Below are 22,752 nucleotides of genomic sequence, written 5' to 3'. Positions count from 1 at the left end.
TGGTAGGGATCATAGAACCTAGGTTTCCTTAGATCTGTATATTATGTGCTCACACTTCTAAGGACACATTGAAATAATTGAAAGATAATTAGATTGTATGTCTAGTACCATTGCTTTCTTTCGCATTGGGCATTAAATGTCTTAACCTCTTCGTGTCTGTTATTAATACATTTTAAATAGATTATTAATTGACTTACCTCATAAGGAATAATCAGCTTGAAAATTTTTTTGGTGGTAATTGCCATTTTAAGTAAAGATGACACAATAGCATTATATCTTTATGGACATATTTATGGTCACCTGTCCTTTGAATATACAATATTGATTAACCTTTATATGATTTTTGTTTTCAATACATGTGATGGGTTACTCTAGGCCATCTATCCACATAATGTTTATTCTTGTGTGATGAATCGGAGACTTTGTTTAGGGATGAGAGTTGTTTTTTAACCTTTCCAAAAACTTAACTCTTGTGGAAAGAGTTGCAACTTCAACTGGAATGCTTCTAATGGAATAGAAGTATTTTCTAACTGAGCTTATAATTGGTACAGCTGTGAATGTTGTACTAATAATATAAATTAGCAAGAGTAGAAGGATTTACAGAAACTGTTAACTTTTACTGGCAAGTTAAATCTGACATCTTAGTGTTAACAGTTAACCTTTCATTGTACTTTAGATTCCTTGGAGAATGTGTTGAAAGCTGTGGATGTATCCTGTGACTAGAATATACATATATTCACAGTTTAACATACACTTTGAGATTTCATGGATTTCTCTGAAGCCAGTCCATGCATTAACTGTTATTTTTAAGCATTTTAATTTTTTTCTAAAAATGTATTGTGCTTGTTATATTTTTAGTATTAAACTATTAAAGGCTGTAGAAAGAGATGTTTAATAAATACTATCACCTGGGCAGTAAGAATAATGCCCAGAGGCTGGGTGCAGTGGCTTACGCCTGTAATTCCAGCGCTTAGGGAGGCTGAGGTGGGAACATCACTTGAGGCCAGGAGTTGGAGACCAGCCTGGCCAACATGGTGAAACCCCGTCTCTACTAAAAATACAAGAATTAGCCAGGCATAGTGGCACGTGCCTGTAGTCCCAGCTACTAGGGAGACTGAGGCACGAGAATCACTTGAAATTGGGAGGCGGAGGTTGCAGTGAGCTGAGATCGCACCACTGCACTCTAGCTCGGGCGACAGAGTGAGACTCTGTCTCAAAAAAGAAAAGAAAAAAAAAAAAGAATAATGCCCAGAGAATGCATTGCTGCTTGGTATCTGAATTTGGTAGTTATATTGGGGAATCAATTTATTAGAGGAAAATAATGACATCTCTAAATTTGAGGTTCTTAAGCAAGACTCATAAGTAAGCATAGATGATGAATGACATAACTTAAAAGTAACATTTAAATGAGATTTTTGAGTAATAGCAAACTTCATTATAATGAACTTCAGTGATTTATCTCTGTTAAGAGAAAGCAATATATGAGAATCTAGTTTAATGTCTCACACCTCTCTTAATGATATGATTCAGATTTATAAAAACTCTCTTTGGGCCAAAATTGCTTGGGTAGAAATACATCATTTCTAGTAGATCACTTAAAGTTGTGGTCTGATCAAAGGATGGCTTATGATAATTATCTATTTTTTGGTGGTCAGCTACTACGTTAAATTGTACATAGCTGTATTTAAATTTGAATACAGCTATTTAAATTTGAGGTGGTGTTTGCAACACTACATATAGTAAATGCTACACAAAGACAGATACTTCCTTTGTTCATTGCCTTAGGAACCTTTATGTAGCACCAGAGGCTGAGCAGATCCGAAATAGTGAGTCTAGGGTTGAGGATTTCCCCACCTTTTATCTGCTAATATTGGTTCCTAAAGTTATGCCCAGTGAGCAAAATGAATATTCTCTATACTAGATCATTTGGTTAGATAAATAGTGATTTCTTTTGTGCAACTTAAATTGTCTACCAGAATGTTCAGGTATTAGAAAACCATTGTAACTATGAAAAATAAAGTGCTGTCAAAAGTATCTAAACTCTATTAGGAAGAAAGCTTTAAAGTGGATTTTAATAAATACTGGCTTCAATTATGGGACTACCATATATGCCCAAATAAAAATCAATTTTTTTTCTTTAAAATTATGCTTAGAAAAGAAGGAGATACTTCATTAAAATTTAGATCCTTGCAAAGTTATGCATGTTACTCTTTGGAGAAGACATCTGAAGTATCTGTTCAATGCTTAAATGTACTAGAATGAAAGTTCCACAGAACAGGGACCTTGTCTATTTTGTTCACTATCCAGCACTTACAAGAGTATCTGGCACATGATAGGCACTGAATATATTTGTTGAAAGAATAAATGAATTAATACTTACACAGGTTACTTGGAGCAAATAAGGCAAAAAGTTGAACAGATGTAGTCATTCATAGAAGACCTTACAGTTCCAGGTATTGAATAATGCAAGAAAATCTTTTAAAGGATCATTTTTATAAAGCAGTCTGGTAAGCAGTTATATTGTGGAGATCGTGGATGCATAAGTAGGCTAAAATTCCCTGTGACAGCATCGTATACAGATTCAAGAATACTGTATCTCAAAGCCTAGATGAAGATATCCTTTGGAAAACTGCCAGATGTTTTCCTTAAAAAATTTATACATCTTTCCCCCTAAAGAATAGTCTATGTAGTGTAGGGCAGCTGAAAGTCAAACAGAAAGTCGAAGTCTTACTGGCTTGAAGTATCAGGGGAAGGAGTTAAGTGGCCAAAAATAGGATAAATCCCAGAAAGGAGGGAGTTATGGTAAGTAGCCCAAAAATCTGTGGGTAAACTCCCTTCAGATGCCTAGATATCCCCTAGAACTGTGCTTGGGAGATTCCAAGGAGTTCAGTGGAAAAGAACAGCTGGCAGGCAGAAAAAACTAAGTAGAGATTTTAGCTGATGGCTTTTGCAGGGGTGACGGAATTTGTTTGATTCCCACCGAGATAGAAGGGATTGGTACACATAAGTGCTTTCCACAGATCTACTCTAAAAGAGCATAAAACCAAGCTTTCAGAAGTTCATGTTGACTAGCCAGTGACTTAACTGCCCAGTATAATAAAAGTCCTCACACTTCAGGAGAAGATAAGAGACTACAGAGCCTCTATAACATATCCACAATATTCAGTTTATAATAAGCAATTACTAGACATGTAAATAAGGAGGAAAATATGGTTCATTCCATGTCAAGACCCCCTCAAAAATAGGTAGCAGACCCTACAATTAGCAGACAGACTATAGCAACTGCAATATTTTAAGGACTTAAAGGGGGAAATATCTTAGTGACTGGGTAATCTCATCAGAGAAATGGAAACTATAAAAAAAGAACAATGAGATATTATAGAACCCAAAAGTACAGTATCTAAAATGAAAATTTCACTGGATGGATTTAACAGCAGATTAGAGACGACAGAAGAAAAAGTTGATGAAGTTGAAGATAAATCAATGAAAATTTGCCAGACTACCAAACGAAGAAAAAAAGATTACAAAAAAGAATAGTGCCTCAGTTGCTCCAGGGACAGAAATCAAACTAACATACAAATAATTAGAATTCCAGGAGTGGGGAGGGAGGGGGGGAGAGAGAGAGAGAGAGAGAGAGAGAGAGAGAGAGAGATTGAGATTGATTCAACAAGTTCAGTTGAACCCCAAGCAGGACAGATGTAAGGAAAACCACATCTAGGCACATCTTTATCAAACTGCTGAACATCTAAGATAGAAAACAATGTTGAATGCAAGCAAAGGAAAAAAAGACACATTCTATACAGGGGAATTAAAATATCAGGAAAGATGACTTGTCAGAAACAATGGAGGCCAGAAGACAATGTAATAACCTATTTAAAGTCCTGAAAGGATAAAGATATCAACCTGGAGTTCTGTATTCAGCAAAAATATCCATAAAAAGTGAAAGTGAAATAACTTTTTTTTTTTCCCAGATGAAAGTTGAAGGAATTCATTGCTAGGAGACCTGCATAGCAAAAAATGCTAATGGAAGTTCCTGAGGCTGAAGATACATGACACCAGGTGAAAAGTGGATCCACAAGAACAGGGCTCCCCAACCCTTGGGCCACTGTGTGTGGCCTGTTAGGAACTGGGCCACGCAGCAGGAGGCAAGCAGCCATGAGCATTATTGTCTGAGCTCCGCTTCCTGTCAGATCAGTGGCAGCATTCATTTCTCATAGGAGTATTGTGAACTGCACTCGAGGGATCTAGGTCACACACTCCTTATGAGAATATAATGCCTGATGAAACCATCCCCGCTCCCACTCCCCACCTCCATCTGTGGAAAAATTGTCTTCTGTGAAATTGGTCCTGGTGCCAAAAAGTTTGGGCACCGCTGCACAAGGAAGAATGAAAAATACCAGAAAGTAAATATGTAACAATTAGGTTTCATCCTCCAAAAGAAGACTTTGTAAGCCTATAGAGCGATGGAAAAATTTATAAAAGACCTTCTTAGATGTTACTAAATTAAAAACTTAGATAACTGTACTTCAAAACATCACAAAATTGAAGGACAAGTGTTTAGAGAAAGTAAATATTGTTTAAAATCAAAGAGGAGCATTAATATTCCAGTGTAAAAATGGGCATAAAATGTTAACAGATAAAACATAGAAGTAGTGAAGAGGACAGTGCATGTGAACAAATGTTTAAATTGTTTGACAATCAAAGAAATGGAAATTACGTATTTTTTGCTACTCAAAAAAAAAAAAAAACTCTTATAAAGGATGCTGGTGAGAATTCAGGGAAATAACCTTTCTGGCGAGTTGCAGTACAAATTGGAACAAAACATTTTGGTATTCCATTTCAAGGGATTATTTTAGAAGTCCATACCACCTAGATAGTAGATTCTTACACCAGGAAGTGACTTGTTGAATCAGTGTGTTGGCCGGGCAAGGTGGCTCACATCTATGATTCCAGCACTTTGGGAGGCTGAGCTGGACAGATTACTTGAGGACAGGAGTTAGAGACCAGCCTGGCCAGTGTGGCAAAACTGCATTGTTACTTAAAAAATACAAAAATTAGCTGGGGATGGTGGCGCACGCCTGTAGTCCCAGCTACTCTCGAGGCTGAGGCACAAAAATCACTTGAACCTGGTAGGTGAAGGTTGTAGTGATCTCGTGCCACTACACTCCAGCCTGGGCAGCAGAGTGAGACCCTGTCTCAAAAATAAAAAATAAGAAATTAGAAAATTAAATCAGTGTGTATGTAGGGGATGGGGCGTGGAGGAAAGATCATTATTCAGTAACTAGTGTTGAGGTAACTGGCTTGCCATTTAGAAAACAAATTTTGATCTCGACTTATTCATAAACTATCAAATTACCAGTAGAAAATATGTGAAGGAATTTTAAAAATACAATCTTAGAGTGGGCAAGGCTTTTCTAAGGCTGATGTAGAAGTCAAAAGTCATAAAGATATGTGAATCTGAGCACGTTAAAAACTTTTGAAATATCTGCATTGGAAAATTGCCATATAGTCAAATACAATTTATACATACACACACACACACCCACATGATAGCAACGCTCTTTATTAAATAGAACTATGTCTTACACATCAGTAAGGAAAAGTGCTGTAGCAGGATATGAACATGTGCCTAGTTCACAGAAAGTGAAATGTAAATGAGTTGTAGTGAGAAAATACTAAAAATGTATTTCCCATCAAAGCAAATGTTCCTTGTGGATTTCCAATCTCACATACAAATACATAGCCATTAAATTTAAATTTGTTTTCTTTATTCTTCTTCATCTTTCGTCTTCTCAGCATAAGCATATGCTGAAGTTTAATAGCCTGTTATTATTTTGTAATACAGAATGCAGCATTTAAAATAGTCTTTTTTATTTGTCGTCTTTATTGACGCTTTCACTTGAGTATAGAATAGCTTCAAGCTTCTGTAGTCACCAAGTTAGTGATCAGTAGAAACTCTGCTGTGTACCTATTCCGTCTTTACTTAAAAAAAAAAGAGTCCTCTTTCGGTTCTCTTCAACACTGCTAGTAAATATTGTCACATGCTGCTTTTATTGCATGCTTATTTTAGAAGTACCATACATCTGGATGTCAGACATCTAAAAAACAAATTAAAATTAGAAGACATAGGTACACTGCTCTTAGATTTAATATTTTGACCATCAGCACAAAATTGCTGGATTTTCTCCATATTTTAAGCTGTTTGAGAAGTGACAGAAGAAACCTAATTTTAGCTGAATAACAGAAGCAAAAACTGTTATTTGACCATGTAGTAGATTTTCCTCTTGGAAAGTAAGTGTTTTCTATGTATGCAAACTTTTTGCCCTACCTTCATTTCCAGAATACCTGTCTAATGATGTGTAAATCATTTAGGCACATGGGTCGCTGTTAGATCCTGCTGAAGTGTTTGTGGTTAGAAGATGTTTATTGGTGGGATATTGTAAATGTATAATTCTTGAAGTTGTAGTGTCAGGATACTTAACATGTTTTACGAATCCTGAAGTACTTCTGAAGGTAAAAGGTTCTTGTCTTTCCACAGTTAAAAAACTGGATGTAGTAAGGCTGTATGGCTTAAGGATCACAAAGTAATAGCAACTGAAAAGCATCATTCATTCATTTCGTATTAAGCACTTGCTGTAAGGTACACATTTTGTAAAGCACTAAGTTACGTTACATTCCATTTCAGCTAACATTTAGTACGGTGCCAGGTTTGTTAGGCATGTTTAACACGTGTCAGTTTCACATTATTCTTAGAACATCTGTTTGAGGTGAGTGGTATCCATATTTTGTGGTCCTGATCACTGATGCAGGAATGTGTCTTATCTAGGATATGATAACAAAAAATAGCTGAGCCAGGTCTTTTGACTCCCAAGTTCTCTTCTTTATGCATACAACACTGGATTTTTTTTGTTTGCATGTCCAGATCTACTCTCACTCACCCTTCTCTACCCTGCTCTGTGCCCCCCTCAGGAGGTTGACTAGAAGGACTGCCTTAGAGGCACTTGGCTTCTGGTTGGATTTACTCAATGTGAGGCACTGGCAGGATATTGGAGAGCCAAAGGAATGAAACATTCCTTTTCTATGTTTAGGTACACAGATACCATTGTGTTGCAAATGCCTCCAGTATTCACTGCAGTAACATACTGTACAGGTTTGTAGCCTAGGAGCAATAATCTATACAGTATACCCTAGGTGTGTAATAGGCTATAACATCTACGTTCGTGTAATTGCACTCTGATCACACAACAAAATCACCTAATGACACATTTCTCAGAATGTATCGCCATCATTAAGTGATGCATAACTATATTTGTATAGATTGAGCTCTCTGTTCCTTATCTATCCTGTGTTTGTGAGGGAAAATATAAAGTGAGGAACATGAGTGAAGTTTGAGTGAAATGTTTTTCCAGAAAACATGTTAATTATGAGGTAAGCCATAGGAGGAAAAAAACACATAGAAAAAGGCACATTAATCATGAATTTCTGGGTCATATATGTATCACAAAGTGTACATACCTTTGTAAACACTATGCATACTGCACATATTAAGAAAGTTTGACTGGGCATTGTGTCTGACATCTGTAATCCCAGCACTTTGGGAGGCCAAGGAGGGCGGATCACTTGAGGTCAGGAGTTCGAGGCCAGCCTGACCAACATGGTGAAACCTTGTCTCTACTAAAAATACAAAAATTAGCCAGGCATGGTGGCACATGCCTGTAATCCCAGCTGAGGCAGGAGAATTGCTTGAACCCGGAAGGTGGAGGTTGCAGTGAGCCGGGATTGGGCCGTTGCACTCCAGCCTGGGTAACAGAGCCAGACTCGGTCTCAAAAAAAAAAAAAAAAAAGTTCCCTTTGTGCCTCACCACAAAATGTAGCCACAATCCTGACTCCTAACATTGTACATTAATTCTCTCTGTTTGGAACTTTATATAAATAGAATTATACCACATACACTTTTGTATGAGAGTCCTGTCTTGTGTGTAGCAGTATTTTGTTCCTTTTCATTGTTTCGTTGCTTTAGCGTGTGAATATACCACAATTTATGTATTCATTCTACTGCTGATTAAAATATGGTTGTTTCCAATATTCTGAATATTATTACTAATGCTGTTGTGAGCATTGTTAAGTATGTCATTTTTCTTATTCGTTCCTTTCTAGGAATAAAATTGTTGGGCAATAGGTTATCTCTGTGTGCCAATTTTATATTGTTAAACAGTTTTCCAAAGTAGTTGTGCCATTTTACACTCCCGCCAGTAGTGTAAGAGAGTTCCTATTCCTCCACATACTTGCTAACACTTGGAAATGACAGTCTTTTAATTTTAGCCATCCTATTAGGTGTGTTGTAGTCTCTGAATGGGGCATTAATGTGTTTTTTCCTGATGACTGATGATGTTGAGCACTTTTCATATGCTTTTGTGAAATGCCCTGCCTATTTTTCTATTGGATTGTGTATGTTTTCTTATTGATTTGTAAGCATTCTTTACATAGTCTCGGCACTGTGCCTTTATTAGTTGTATGTGGCAAAAGTCTTCTCCCATACCCTTAATACTGTCTGTTGATTTTATTCTAGTCCAATTTATCAGTCTTTTATTTTATGGTTGGTATTCTTGTGTGTTCTGTTTAAGAATTTTTCCATTGAAATAGTCTCTTCTCTTATCTCCTGGAAGCTTTACATTTAGATCTGTAAACCATTTGTAATTGATTTTCACATACGGGCGAGCCATCCATCCATCATGTTTCCTTTCTTTTCTCAGGTGGATAACCGGTAGACATAGTACTCTTCTTTCTTTAAAGGCCATTTATTCTCAGTCCTCAGCAACATCACGTTTGTCATAAGTCAAGTCTCGTGTGTGTGTGTGTGTATGTAGGACTTTCATTTTATTTTATTTTATTTTATTTATTTATTTATTTTTGAGATGGAGTCTCACGCTGTTGCCCAGGCTAGAGTGCAGTGACACAATCGCGGCTGACTGCAAGCTCCGCCTCCCGGGTTCATGCCATTCTCCTGCCTCAGGAGAATACTCCCGAGTAGCTGGGACTACAGGGACCCGCCACCATGCCCAGCTAATTTTTTGTATTTTTAATAGAGATGGAGTTTCACCGTGTTAGCCAGGATGATCTTAATCTCCTGACCTCGTGATCCGCCCGTCTTGGCCTCCCAAAGTGCTGGGATTACAGGCGTGAGCCACCGCACCCGGCCTATATGGGACTTTTTCTGGACTGCTTTCTGTTCCACTGGTTTTTGTATTCATCCTTGTGGCATAGCACACTATCTGATTACTGTAACCTTATAATAAGTCATTATATCTAGCAGCGTTAGAGCCCTTTCCCCACTTTGTTCTGCAAGATTGTGTAAGCTATTCTTAGCCCTTTGTATTTGCATGTATACTTGATTGTCAGTTATAAACAACAACAGAAAGACCTGCTAAAGGCAGTGAGAAATCATTGAAGTCAGAGTGATAATGACCAAAAGTTTTTTTCTAAGATTTTAAGAATAATTAGGTCAGCTCAAATCTAGAATCTTTTATTAAGATTAAAGTATGCCCTTTTTGTTATTTCAGCGTTAGTCTTGTAGTTTCTTATAGACTATTTAATAAATTGGCCTTATTTAAAAAAACAACAGCTACTAATGGTTAAGGAACATACTTGTTTGAAATTTGATATTTATGAAAATATACAAACTAAGAACATAATTAAATGAGCTTGATTTTTTTATTTTTTATTTTTCAGAACATCTGTGATAACAGTCTTCTGTAAATCCAACTTTCGAAGAATTCTCTGAAAGAACCAAGTAGAATATTCTTACATCATGACTTACTCTGAATGCAAGAACAAGAAATAGGTTTTATCTCTAAATATAATGAAGGGCTGTGTGTAAACACTGACCCTGACTCAATTCTAACAAGCATTTTAGACATGAGTTTACATCGGCAAATGGGTTCAGATCGAGATCTTCAGTCCTCTGCTTCATCTGTGAGCTTGCCTTCAGTCAAAAAGGCACCCAAGAAAAGAAGAATTTCAATAGGCTCCCTGTTTCGGAGGAAAAAAGATAGCAAACGTAAATCAAGGGAGCTAAATGGCGGGGTGGATGGAATTGCAAGTATTGAAAGTATACATTCTGAAATGTGTACTGATAAGAACTCCATTTTCTCTACAAATACCTCTTCTGACAATGGATTAACTTCCATCAGCAAACAAATTGGAGACTTCATAGAGTGCCCTTTGTGCCTTTTGCGGCATTCTAAAGACAGATTTCCTGATATAATGACTTGTCATCATAGATCTTGTGTGGATTGCTTACGACAATATTTAAGGATAGAAATCTCTGAAAGTAGAGTTAATATTAGTTGCCCAGAATGTACTGAACGGTTTAATCCCCATGATATTCGCTTGATATTAAGTGATGATGTCTTGATGGAAAAATACGAAGAATTTATGCTTAGACGGTGGCTTGTTGCAGATCCTGATTGCAGGTGGTGTCCAGCTCCAGATTGTGGGTAAGAAGATATTGTTTGATTTTTCTTGAGTTAATTTTTTTCTCTGTGGATAAAATAATTTGCTGTTACTCAAAAGAAAAAATTTTACGTGCTGGAGAATTCATTCAACAGGCATGTTGAGTGCACACCATGTATCAGGCACTATACTAGGTGTTAAAGGCAGTGATCCTGCCTTACTCATTTCTATATTGTCTCTGCATTACATATTCACTGAGCAGTTTTAGAAGAAAAGGGTAAGGTGGTAGAGTTCAGGATCTAGTTGTATACAAAATTGGTTTTCTCATCCATTTGGAGAATTTTCATTTTGGAATAACAGACGAAATGATGAGCATTGTTTGTGAAGAGGAGGTTATTTGTGGTCATAAACTCAAATGACCCTCTTCCTTATTTTTTCTCTTTGTTGACGTGTTTCTCATGAGAGATAAATGGCCCTTTTGAAAGGTACCTAGCTTAGCATGTGCCACAGTATGATGTGTTCATGTTGATATACATAAGCATTTGCTAGTTTCAAGTTCTAGGGGTTATGTAATATTTGATTTGCCTCAAGTTTTTGAATTAACACATACCATATTCTCAACATTTAAAACAAAATAATTTTGTGTATATATTTGATTACTATGTTGATGAGCAGCTCCTGTTTATAGAGCATTTATTGTGTACAGTTGTCAGAATTAGGGAAACAGTAGTCATATACTATTCAAGAATAGTAAAAGCCACAAACAATTAATGTGATATGTAGCATACTATTAGTAAACCAGAGATTATAAGTAACGTTTGGGGAAATCCAGAACTTCCGAGATTATCTGGGTATAATCTCAGAGGCAAGACTGGGATGTGAGTTTCATTTATCAAATTACAATTTCAAGACTCGTTACCTGAATCAAATCCACTATTTAAAAGTTTCTTGAGTAGTGAATTTTCAGATCGCATCTAACCTACATTCCATAATTTTAAATGAGAAAAGTAGTGTTTCCTGCCTGTGCAAATCCCAGTTTTCCCAGGTATCACTAGCACTTTACCATCCACCAAGGATTTCTGTGTAGTATACAACATTTTTAAATTACCTTATTAATATTTTATGAATTAATTAATTGTATGTAGGGTTCAGATATTATTCATTATCAGATTTGAATTATGCTGTCCTATACTACAGGGAACTTATACTGTAATATAGATAAACAACAAAATATGTTATGAATGCTCTCTAAACTGGGCCAAGGTTAGCTGTGTTTCCAGGTGTAATGGCAGAAGCAAACTCTGGGATGTATGCAGGGCTAAATTTTCAAGAAAAAGGTGGGAAGAAAATAGAAATAATGAACAGTAGCTTTAAATAACTTGAGCAGAAGACAGTATTCTGACAGAAAAACAGCTTGGATGTGATTGAATCGCTCTTGATCCTGTGAACCAACCCCCACATAACGTTTTCACAGGTGCAAATGTGCGTTTCCACTGGTGCACAAGTGCAAGTTATACTCTTGAAATTAGAGTAGATTTCAAGTAGGATAGCAAATTTTAGTTTTAAAAAAACTTTTTGTGAGTTGTTGTAACAAATACTCCCATAGCAAGAGTTCAAATACTGAGGAATATGTCTCTTATGTTTCATCTACAGAAAGTGTGGTTTTCTGTGTATCCTTCATAGAACCCCAGGGTGCAAGAGGTGCTTCATACATTCCTCTAAATTTTTAATAGCTTAAAAAAAATCTGCGACTGGGCGTGGCGGCTCATGCCTGTAATCCCAGCACTTTGGGAGGCCAGGGTGGGAAGATAACTTGAACCCAGGAGGTTGAGGCTGCAGTGAGCTGTGATTGTGCCACTACACTCCAGCCTGGGCAACAGAGCAAAGCCCTGTCTTAAAAAAAAAAAAAATCTGACAATGATAAAACAAAGGAAAAGGAGACTTAAGTTGTCACAGCCTTTGGCCAGGAAATATTAAGACAATAAATCCACAGGCACAAACCTTCTGGTCACTTAATTGCTGTATATTATCTTGTCCTGGGTTGGTTGATAATGTCATCATATAGTTAACATTAGCAACCTAATTGAACGTAGTAGGTAGGGCTAAAGCAAATTATAATTTGTATAAGAATTGATTTTAGGGGAAGCATGCCAAACCAACTAGAAAAGGATTGATTATTCAACATATAGAATTAGTTATTTGAGGGGGAAAACATTAGATTGTCACCACATATGTTAAAATCAAAACAGATTACAGAGGTGTAGGTTATATAAATAAAAGGAAAAAATCAAAAGAAAATATAGGTGAATGATTAGCTAACCTACTGCCACATTGTGTATTAAAATTGAACGCACATTTATTATATAACTGAGAATTTCAACTCCTAGATCAGTACTGTAGAGAAAATCTTTACTTGTGTACCAGGAGATTTGTATAAGGATGTTCCACAATAACAAAGCAAAACAAAAAAAAAAAGTTCATTAACAGTAGAATAAATATATTTAGTTTATTGGTTACCTCTTGAGAGTAGTAGTAAGAGGGGATGTGAACTTCAAGGGGTAACCAGGTTACTTCTAAAGCCACTGATAATAAAGGTTCTGATTTCCAGTTCATGCTTAGTATACTGGCATAATGTTTAATAGCACTACATTTCTTAAGTGTTCCAATTTAGATTGTGAGTTAATAATCATCCTACTGATAATGTTCTTAACTTGTGTGGTACATACAGGAGTATTTATTTTACTATTCTTTATAAACCCTTTTATATATTTCTTAATAAAAATTTTTTTCAGAAACTCATACTTTGGGATATTTTGGCACATTTTCTTCTCATTGAGACTTCATTGTTAAAAAGTAAAATGGCTCAGTATTAATATTTTAGAGACGATAATTCAAATGTTAACTCAAGTATAAAATATCATAAAATAATAGAAACATTTGCTTTACTAGACTCTTACTATGAAAGCAACCACATGATTGTTACGTAAGTTTGACAAATAATTGTCCTTGATTAATTTGGCTATACATTAATTTTTGGTGTTATTGGTTGTCAGTAGTCTTACCCACAAAGGACAGAGGAAAAAAATCACAGAGATTACTTTTGTGTATTTTGTTTTATACTTGGCTTGTACTGCTCTGTAAGTTGTTATGGTCGTATTTCACATACTTGATGATGTAGGTTTTGTGGTTGTGTTTTGAAGAAAATGTCACCCAATAATATAAAATTTGTGTGTATACTTTGAAAACATAGGATACTATACAAACCCTCATTAAAAGTTAGCTTTACTGATTATGAGCTGTAAATACCTGATTTTGAGTCCCTATTCTATCATGTTATAAGGATTAAGTGAGATCTTTAATGCTATTACTAGCAAAATTCCTAGTACACAGTAAACTTGTCATTGCTCTTACTTACTATTCTTCATCTCTATTTCCAAAGTTTTGCTTTTTTAAAAAATCAGATAATCATTCAAATATTTAATGCACCTATGTGCCAGGTACTGGAGATTTATTAATGAACACAAGACAAAAAATCCCTGACCTATTGGAGCTTACTGAAGCCTTTGAAACACACAGAGGACCCCTCTTTTTTTTTTTAAATTAAAACCCCATTTTTTATTTAAATCTGGCATAGGGAATATTGGTAAATTTCTGAATATTTGGTTTTTATAAAAATGTTTAGCCACGGTGCCAGGACCATAGGCATATATGTAGTATTTAGCCCCTTTTATTATATAACACACTTGAAATGTTCTTTTCCAGAAATGCTAGATGTGAAATTATGAATTTTTTCTTTTGCATTTGTTATTTGTAAACATGGCCATTTTCTCTAAATGTAAAATTATTTGATCCAGTTAAGGGGAACAGTCAAGTTTTATATCACAATCAAGAGGCTCATGATTCTATTTTTAACGTTTTGATTATTCCAGTGAAAAAGGAATAATAAATAATAAAATTAGAGTAAATAACATTTACTCTAATTTTACTTAAACATACAGTTTAACACACCTTGAGAAATACTGTACTTACCACAGAGTAGAAAAGAGTTCTACCTGACCTGATTTCCATTTAAGATCTCTTGGGGTTTCTGACCTAATATTCTTTCCACTCTTGAGGGCTAGGACTGATCACACTTGTTTAAAGGACGGTGTTTCTAAAAATCCCACTTGAGGAGGGGCCCAGAGGGCCAAATTTGAGTACTGTGATTTAACCAGAGTGAGTCTCGCTAGACAGCTTCTAGAACATGCCAGTCCTCACAGGTTCAGAGAAAAATACAGCCATAGTTAAGGAGAAAAATTGGGGGAGGGATCCCAGTGTGCAAGGAGGAGAAACATAGAAGCTGCCTTGAATAAAAATATCTGATTACCTTCTGCCTTGGAGTCCTAGTTTGTATATTATTTAGGCAGACAGCAAAAAGTTGTTGTTTTGGTTTCTATCACCTGTTTCAGTTGGCTGAGGCCACCCTGCTACCAGCACACATTATCCCTGTCATCCCATGTGAGTGCTTCTGACTTTGCTGGGGAGCTTTGAATATACAAGAACATTTATTATACTGGGACGTAATTAATGATTTATTGTCTGTGAGCCTCCCAATGATCCTCCAGAAAAGTTCCTTTTTGCTTTTGGAACCACAGGCTAACCTCATGCTCAGTAAAAAAATTGTTCAATGAACCAGCCTGACTGTATGCCACTAGCATAACTCATATACTTTTGGGTAATGTAATCAACTGTAATTGGCTTTGCAAGCTTCAAGCTGGTTTGCTATGACATTTAAATGGCTTTCAATGATAACTTACTCTGGTGGAGAATATTGTTCTTAATGGATTAAAAAAAAATAGGGCCATAGGCTTAGGGACTAAATAACATGTATTTTTAGAATTCTAATTAATGTCTGTGTAACTCTCATTCTCATCCTACAAAGATGTGTTTTAGCTATACCTTGACCATCTTTTGACATGCTGGAAATGCTTTTGTAGACTGGCCTTTTACAAATTTTGCAGAGACCACAGATCCTACTTAGGTTTTATCCAGAGAAAATAAGTACATGGGACTTAGAAAACAGATTTGGGGTATAAAGAGCCATAATGAATAAACTACATTTCAGGGGAAGTTGTAATTCATGACTAGTGATAAATTATATGTGTTAGAACACACATACATAAGCATATTCTAAGAGTTAATAGCTTGAACTGAGAGTGCTATTTTTAATTTATTCTTCCTAACCATAAAATTAATCCAGGTATATTTTAACACTAAATAATTCAGTATACTATGTGGGTAGTTCTTTGAAGTTTAAAAATCACATTTTCTGTGTCTTCTGACAATGTAATAAACTTTAAGCATTTCAGATTTTGAATTTTTTGACTAGGGATGCTCAACCTGTATATTACTCCTGTACCAAACATTGTTAATTGATACTAAGATTTTTGGTGGTGTTTTAATGAGTCAATAAAAATAACATGCTTCCCCTCCACCCTCATTCAAGACCATGTTAACATATGACCCAGGAGACATGTCAGCTTTCTCTAATTAGTTGACTAAAGAATGTGGCTTTGGATATGCAGCCAAAATGGCTTGCTAGCACTTCATCCCTAAGTTGGACAGACTTCCCCAATTAGTCTCAGGCATGTAGGCCTGAGAACAACTGAAGGCCTCTCCTGCAGCATGTAGTGGAAAACAGAACAGAACGCATCCTGTCTGCAGGATGCAAATCCTAGAAAAGGGAACCAGGAGATGAGCCTCACTTTGTCTAGACCTTCTCTCAAGTATCTTAAGTAAGTTATTCCTTTTTCACTGGAATAATCAAAACGTTAAAAATAGAATCATGAGCCTCTTGATTGTGATATAAAACTTGACTGTTCCCCTTAACTGGATCAAATAATTTTGGTATTTCTGATTATATTTTCTTTCTGTTCTTACTTTAAAGATAAAAGAAAGTTATTTAAAGATCTGTTAAAAGCTTTATGCTTTAAAAAATTATTTTGGGCTTACAGATACTTCTTCATTCTCTTTTAATCTACAGAAGTGACATGAGAGACAGTGTCATTTTTTAATCAAAATATTTATTGAGACTGTCATGTCTTCCTTAGGATTACATTTCGTGTTAGGTATGTTTTTTTTCTTCTTACTTGTTCCTTACAAGGAATTTGCTCCAGGTAGAATATATCACCCTAGCTGGTATCCCTACTTGCTTGATGTTATCAATAGTATAATTTGTAAAACGTTAGTACTATGAAATTCTCCCAGGAGATATTATAAATGACTTAATTTAAATAAATTAAGAAAATACTGCATACTATGTACTGAACATTGGTATGTTAAAAATTCTTTTAGCAAATCCTATAATAGAAAACAAAAACTTCTTTAATTTTACTTGGCATTTTCCTAACTTGACCACTGAGTTCTTAGTGTGGATCACCTGTTAACAATGCAGTGAACAGAAGATACTTCTGGAGAGACTGCTGTTTCAGCCCCTTCCTGTCTTCCCCACTTTCTTCCTGTCCATCCACTCCTAGGTTAAGCATTTCAAGTACAGTAGCTAGAGACCTCCAGCTGAAGGATAGAGAAGGAAAGTGAGGCTTGAATTAAATAATGGACTATAGAAAGAAGTGGAGCTAACCACCAAACTAAGGTTTGGGTGCTGTTTGAGCCAGAGGTGTTCAGTTATTTCTGAGACCTTCTATTGAGCCTGTTCTTTTTCCAAATATCACTTATTATACCAGAGCAGAGAGACTCCTGGAATTTTCTGTAAAGCAAAGGTTTTGTATTTAATTTAGTTTTACCATTTGCTTCCATTATAATTTGAGAGTTATTTTTCAGTGGAAAATAAATTCAACTCCCACAAAAGGAAAGTCATCTTCAAGAGGCCTGACAAGCTGTTTTCAAAATGTGTGAATGCTAGGTACATTTAATTTCTTGATATATTACAGAACTTGCCTAATACTATTATGGTTAGGATTGAATACATATGAATGTGAAACACCTCCGTAGGAAGCACTCAATGAGTGTTAGTGTAAGAAAAAACTGCTAGACAAACTGCTCTAACTTTTGCCATCAGATTATACATTTATGAAAACGTTTGGTCATATTATTAAAGTAATCCTGTTTTTCTTTGGAATTTGTGTAAATTCAGTAGACTTGAATGTTTAGTTCTAGGGGAAGGACATCTTAGCTTTTCCATTTAAAAAATAGAAGTAGCATAAAATGTTGGTACTTTAACATTTGAGTACACATAATGTGCCGTGAACTAAACTCTCCTTTTCGCTGTACCCCGTAACCCTACCTCTCCTGTCTTCCTCTCTTCTCTCCCCATCTCTCTTCACAGACACACAAACACTACATATGTATAATCTTATTTTAATCTCACAACTCTTATTTATTATTTCCTAGTTTTGGGTATATATTTTGACCAAATGTCAGGTGGCCAAAGTCAGATATCTCCATCATAGTATGATGAACTTCTGGGATACAAGAATAAATGGAAGTTTTTATTTAATTTTTAAAAACTAGCAATCAAGGGCAGGGCGCTGAATGGAGATTTGTTCAAATCCAGCTCTGCCCCTCAATGACTGGCCAATTTACTTATTTCTTTTAATTTCAGCTTCATTATCAAAGTGGAGGAATTACGATTATAAGTAATCATAGGGAGTATAGAGATAAAGTGCTCTAAGAATAGCTATCTTAAGGGATTGGAGTTATGAAAAATTAAACAATGAAATCAGAAATGAAGCCAGGAGTTGTGGTTCACACCTGTAATCCCAGCACTTTGGGAGGCCACGGCCGGCAGATGAGGACAGGAGTTGGAGACTAGCTGGCCAACATGGCAAAACCCCATCCCTACTAAAAATACAAAAAATTGAGGCTGGGTGCGGTGGCTCACACTTGTAATTCCAGCACTTTGGGAGGCTGAGGCGGACGGATCACTTGACGTCAGGAGTTTGAGATCAGCCTAGCCAACACGGCAAAACCGCGTGTCTACTAAAGATGCAAAAAAAATTAGCCAAGCATGGTGATGCGCGCCTGTAATCCCAGCTACTTGGGAGCTTGAACCTGGGAGGCAGACGTTGCAGTGAGCCAAGATTGTGCCACTGCACTCCAGCCTGGGCAACAGCAAGACTCCGTCTCAAAAGTAAATAAAAAATGAAATAAAAATACAAAAATTGACCAGATCTGGTGGCTCACGCTTGTAATCCCAGTTACTTGGGAGGCTGAGGCATGAGAATCACTTGAACCTGGGAGGTGGAGGTTGCAGCGAGCCAAGATTGTGCCACTGTGCTCCAGCCTGGGTGGCAGAGTGAGACTCTTGTCTTAAAAAAAAAAAAAAACAAAAAACAAAAACAAAAAAAAACTGGCAATCAAATATTAAATGTTTGACATGATAATGCAGGATTGGTAATTTCCCCTACACTACCAGCTATTAGTTTGCTCCTGATAAATATACCGTGTGTGTATATATATATTTTATACTGTCTATTTTAAAAATTCTAAATAGATGTTCACTTTAACATCAACACTATTCATATAATTCAAGAGAAAGTTTTATAGTAATGTATTTTATAGGAGGAACACTGTATTTGGTATGAAGTTTGGATAAATTTGGTATGAAGTTTGGATAAATCTCAAAAATCTTGTTCTCTATAAGCAGCCAGTTTCGATGCGCTTAAGTCTCTAGACTCAGAACTGTAAGGAATTATCATCTGAAAGCAATTTATGAAGCTGTTTTGAAGTTTAATTATCGAGAAGATCTGAACAGAGTTAGAAATAAAAGGAAAAAATTGAGAAGAAAATATGCTTTAGGTTCACAGTTTTCTCACCAAACCCCTTCATGTTTTTATGGAAATTGTACCAGATTTTGGAACTTGTCATGAAATTTTTAAAGGGCAATATTGATTGTTCTGCTTTTAATTCTTGTCAAGAAACACTTTTTTTTAAAACTTAATTCATTAATTTTTTTTTACTTCAATCATGAAAAATTAGGTCAGTTCTTAAAAGTTTGTGTAGTGCTGTGAATACTAGTATATTGAGCAGTCTTCTACAAAGGTTGGAATTATATGTAACTGAATTTCTATTAATCTGCCTTGTGTATTTTTATAAATATTATTTGCTCAGAAACGATGTATTCTTCCTAAATTTATATAGGTAAAGCACTCTCAGTGTTCATATTAGCTGTAAATTGTTTTCCTATTTAATTATTTGAAAGTTAAACATGTACCTAAATTTGGCTTTTACAGTCATCACAAAGATTATAGCATTTTACTCTTGCAACATACTGGACATTTAAGTTAGCCAGTAAAATTTCACCATATAAAGTATATGTATTGTTAAGTTATGTCTAAAGTGCCAACCAATATTTATTTTAAGATGAGTATTCAGATATTAATATTCAGTCCTAATAACATACATTATTTATATTATTTATGTAGAAATGATAGTCACTTGTATGATCACGTGGTCAGTAGTCAAGCACAAGTGCAGGGCTATGAGAAATGTCATCAAAGCAGCCATTTGCTTATTTGGCATTCTAAAGGCCAAGGCCAAAGCTGAAGATTATTTTGGCTGAATACTGAGGCTAAGCCAAACTAAAGTGAATGCCTGTTTTATGTATGAGAAAACTTAGTTGTAGGGAGATTATGTAATTTACTTAAAATTACACAAATAATAAGTGGTGGAAGTAGAATTTGAACTGGCCATGCTAAAACCTCTTTGCTGCCTTTGTAAATTGTAACCAACTTCAGAAAATAGTTTTGGCTTTGTCTCCTGCATACACAGATTTCCCCATTCTGCCCCTCCTCTTTCCTTCTTCCTTCCTTCAATAAAAGGTAGGTAGAGAAAAAGTTTGGAAGAGAATGCCATTTCCTTTTCACTGACATTATTGTTTTAAAACAAAGACTGCACTTTAGTGTATAGATACTTTAGATTATAACTTTGATTTTAAAAAATGAGGTCTTTTTTCTTTATCTGGGACTGCAATGAATAAGCTGTCTTGGGAATTTTAAAGCTCAGGGAAATGAAGCTTTGTTAAATGACCCATTGCTGATTATACATTGCCTTTAATTCAGTCCTGTTTGAACATGTGTGTGATAGAGAATGGTAATTAGATAATTGGTCTTTCAGAAATAAGATGGAATTTAAGATGTGCTTAAAGAGTATGTGGTACTTGGGAGGCCGAGGCGGGCAGATCATGAGGTCAGGAAATCGAGACCATCCTGGCTAACATGGTGAAATCCCGTCTCTACTAAAAATGCAAAACATTAGCCGGGCGTGGTGGTGGGCGCCTGTAGTCCCAGCTACTTGGGAGGCTGAGACAGGAGAATAGCTTGAACCTGGGAGGTGGAGATTGCAGTGAGCCGAGATCACACCACTGCACTCTAGCCTTGGCAACAAAGCAAGACTGTCTCAAAAAAAAAAAAAAAAAAAAAGAGTATGGTACTAAGGGACCAACAAGTCCAAAAATGGAGGGAACTCCTTGACTCTTAAAATCCTGCACAATTTTATAGAGTATCTTGAAACTTAATTGCAATCTCAGTTACAGTTATTACTTAAATTTTATTGCCAGCTCTGAAAACTCCCCTATATTTCCAGGCAAAAGGAAATATTTAGTATTTATAAAAGACATGCATTGATAAAACTTGATTGTTGCTGCTTTCAAAGGGAACTAGAAACTTCTAGAAATTTTTAAAATGAAAGTTTTATAGAGGTAATGGTAGATTCACATGCAGTTGTAAGAAATAATTCAGAGATCCTATGTACCCTTCTCACTGTATGTCTCAGTGGTGCCGTTTTGCACAAGTTATAGAACAATATCAGAACCAGGATATTGGCATAGATACAATCTACCAATCTCACTCAAATTTCCTGATTTACTTCTAGTTATTTCTGTGCAGTGTATTTAGTTACATGTATTTTATCACGTTTAAGTTTGTGTATCCACCACCACAGTCAAGATACTGAACCAGTTCCATCACAACAAAGATCCCTCATTTTACTCCTTTTTTTTCTTTTTCTTTTTTTTTTTTTCGGTACAGTGGCGCAATCTTGGCTCACTGCAACCTCTATCTGCCTCCCAAGTTCAAGCAGTTCTGCCTCAGCCACCCAGGTAGCTGGGATTACAGGTGTGTGCCACCACGCCTGGCTAGTTTTTTAAATATTTTTTTCGTAGAGATGGGGTTTTGCCATGTTGGCCAGGCTGGTCTTGAACTCCTGACCTGAAGTGATCTGCCCACCTCGGCCCCACAAAGTGCTGGGATTACAGGTGTGAGCCACCGTGCCTGGCCTATGTTGCTCTCTTATAATCACATGTACTTCCCTCCACTCTTTCCCTGCCCCAATCCCCATTCCTAATCCTTGGCAACCACTAATCTGCTTGAATTTCAAAAATATTATATAAATGGAATCATACAGTATATAACATTTTGAGATTGACTTTTTTCACTCGGTGTAATTCTCTGAAGATTCACCTAAGGTGTTACTTGTGTCAGTACTTTCTTTATTGATGGTAGTGTGTATGCACTATAGCTTATTTAACCATTTACCTTTTGAAGGTCATCTGGGCTCATTCCAGTTTTGGTTATTATGAATAAGGCTGCTGTGAACATTAGTGTACACGTTTTTGTGTGAGCACAAATATTCATTTGTTTGGGATAAATGCCAAAGAATGCCCAGAATTTAAGTCATAAGTTTTTAAAGTGTCAGAAATATTAAGTCAGAGAAAGGTGTTCATGCTAGTCATGAATCTACCGTTCTCAGTCTTTAATCTGAAGCAAAAAAAAAGAAACTAGTTTTTTTTTTTTTTTTTTTGGCAGGAGATTGGCACCAAAGACCACTTTTGCCATGTATCTTACAAAGAAAAATGTGTGACTTCTGCATACCTACAAGATTATCACAAAATTTATAAATTGGCACAGTATGCCATTACCTGACAGTTAAAACTTACCTTTAGTCATTACATTTTTAAACAGGCATTCTTTTTTTCTTTTAACTTTTTCCACTTTAATAAGTAATTGTAGAAAATCAGAAATGTATAGACATATAAACAAGAAAATTAAAACTCAATACCAAGAAAACCATTATTAAGATTTTCGGTGTTTTTCCTTCTAGTCTTTTTTTGTGTGCATACAATACTGTATTAATTTAATATGGTTTTTTATAAAATTGGGATTAGGCTAAATGCAGTTTGGTGTCCTACTTAAAAGTTAAAAGTTGAGGGAGAGGGGCAAGAGTTGAAAAACTACCTGTCAGATACTCTGTTCACTATTTGGGCAGCAGGATCATTAGAAGCCCAAACCTCAGCGTCATGCAATA

General features: G+C 35.9%; 1 protein-coding gene across 3 annotated transcripts in view; it reads left to right on the top strand.

Annotated features, from left to right (window-relative positions):
• Positions 1-22,752, top strand: part of RNF19A (ring finger protein 19A, RBR E3 ubiquitin protein ligase) — a 54,585-nt gene that overhangs the window by 12,714 nt on the left and 19,119 nt on the right. For all 3 annotated transcript variants that reach the window (XM_010374168.2, XM_030937764.1, XM_030937763.1), the window contains exon 2: positions 9,730-10,496. In XM_010374168.2, the coding sequence (XP_010372470.1) occupies positions 9,823-10,496 (674 nt within the window). In that variant the 5' untranslated portion in view covers positions 9,730-9,822. The remainder of the gene's footprint in view (positions 1-9,729; positions 10,497-22,752) is intronic.

This window comes from Rhinopithecus roxellana, chromosome 9 (assembly GCF_007565055.1).
Source record: "Rhinopithecus roxellana isolate Shanxi Qingling chromosome 9, ASM756505v1, whole genome shotgun sequence".
Lineage (NCBI taxonomy): Eukaryota > Metazoa > Chordata > Mammalia > Primates > Cercopithecidae > Rhinopithecus > Rhinopithecus roxellana.
The sequence above is the reverse complement of the archived record's forward strand: the minus strand, read 5'-3'. Positions and strand labels throughout refer to the sequence as shown.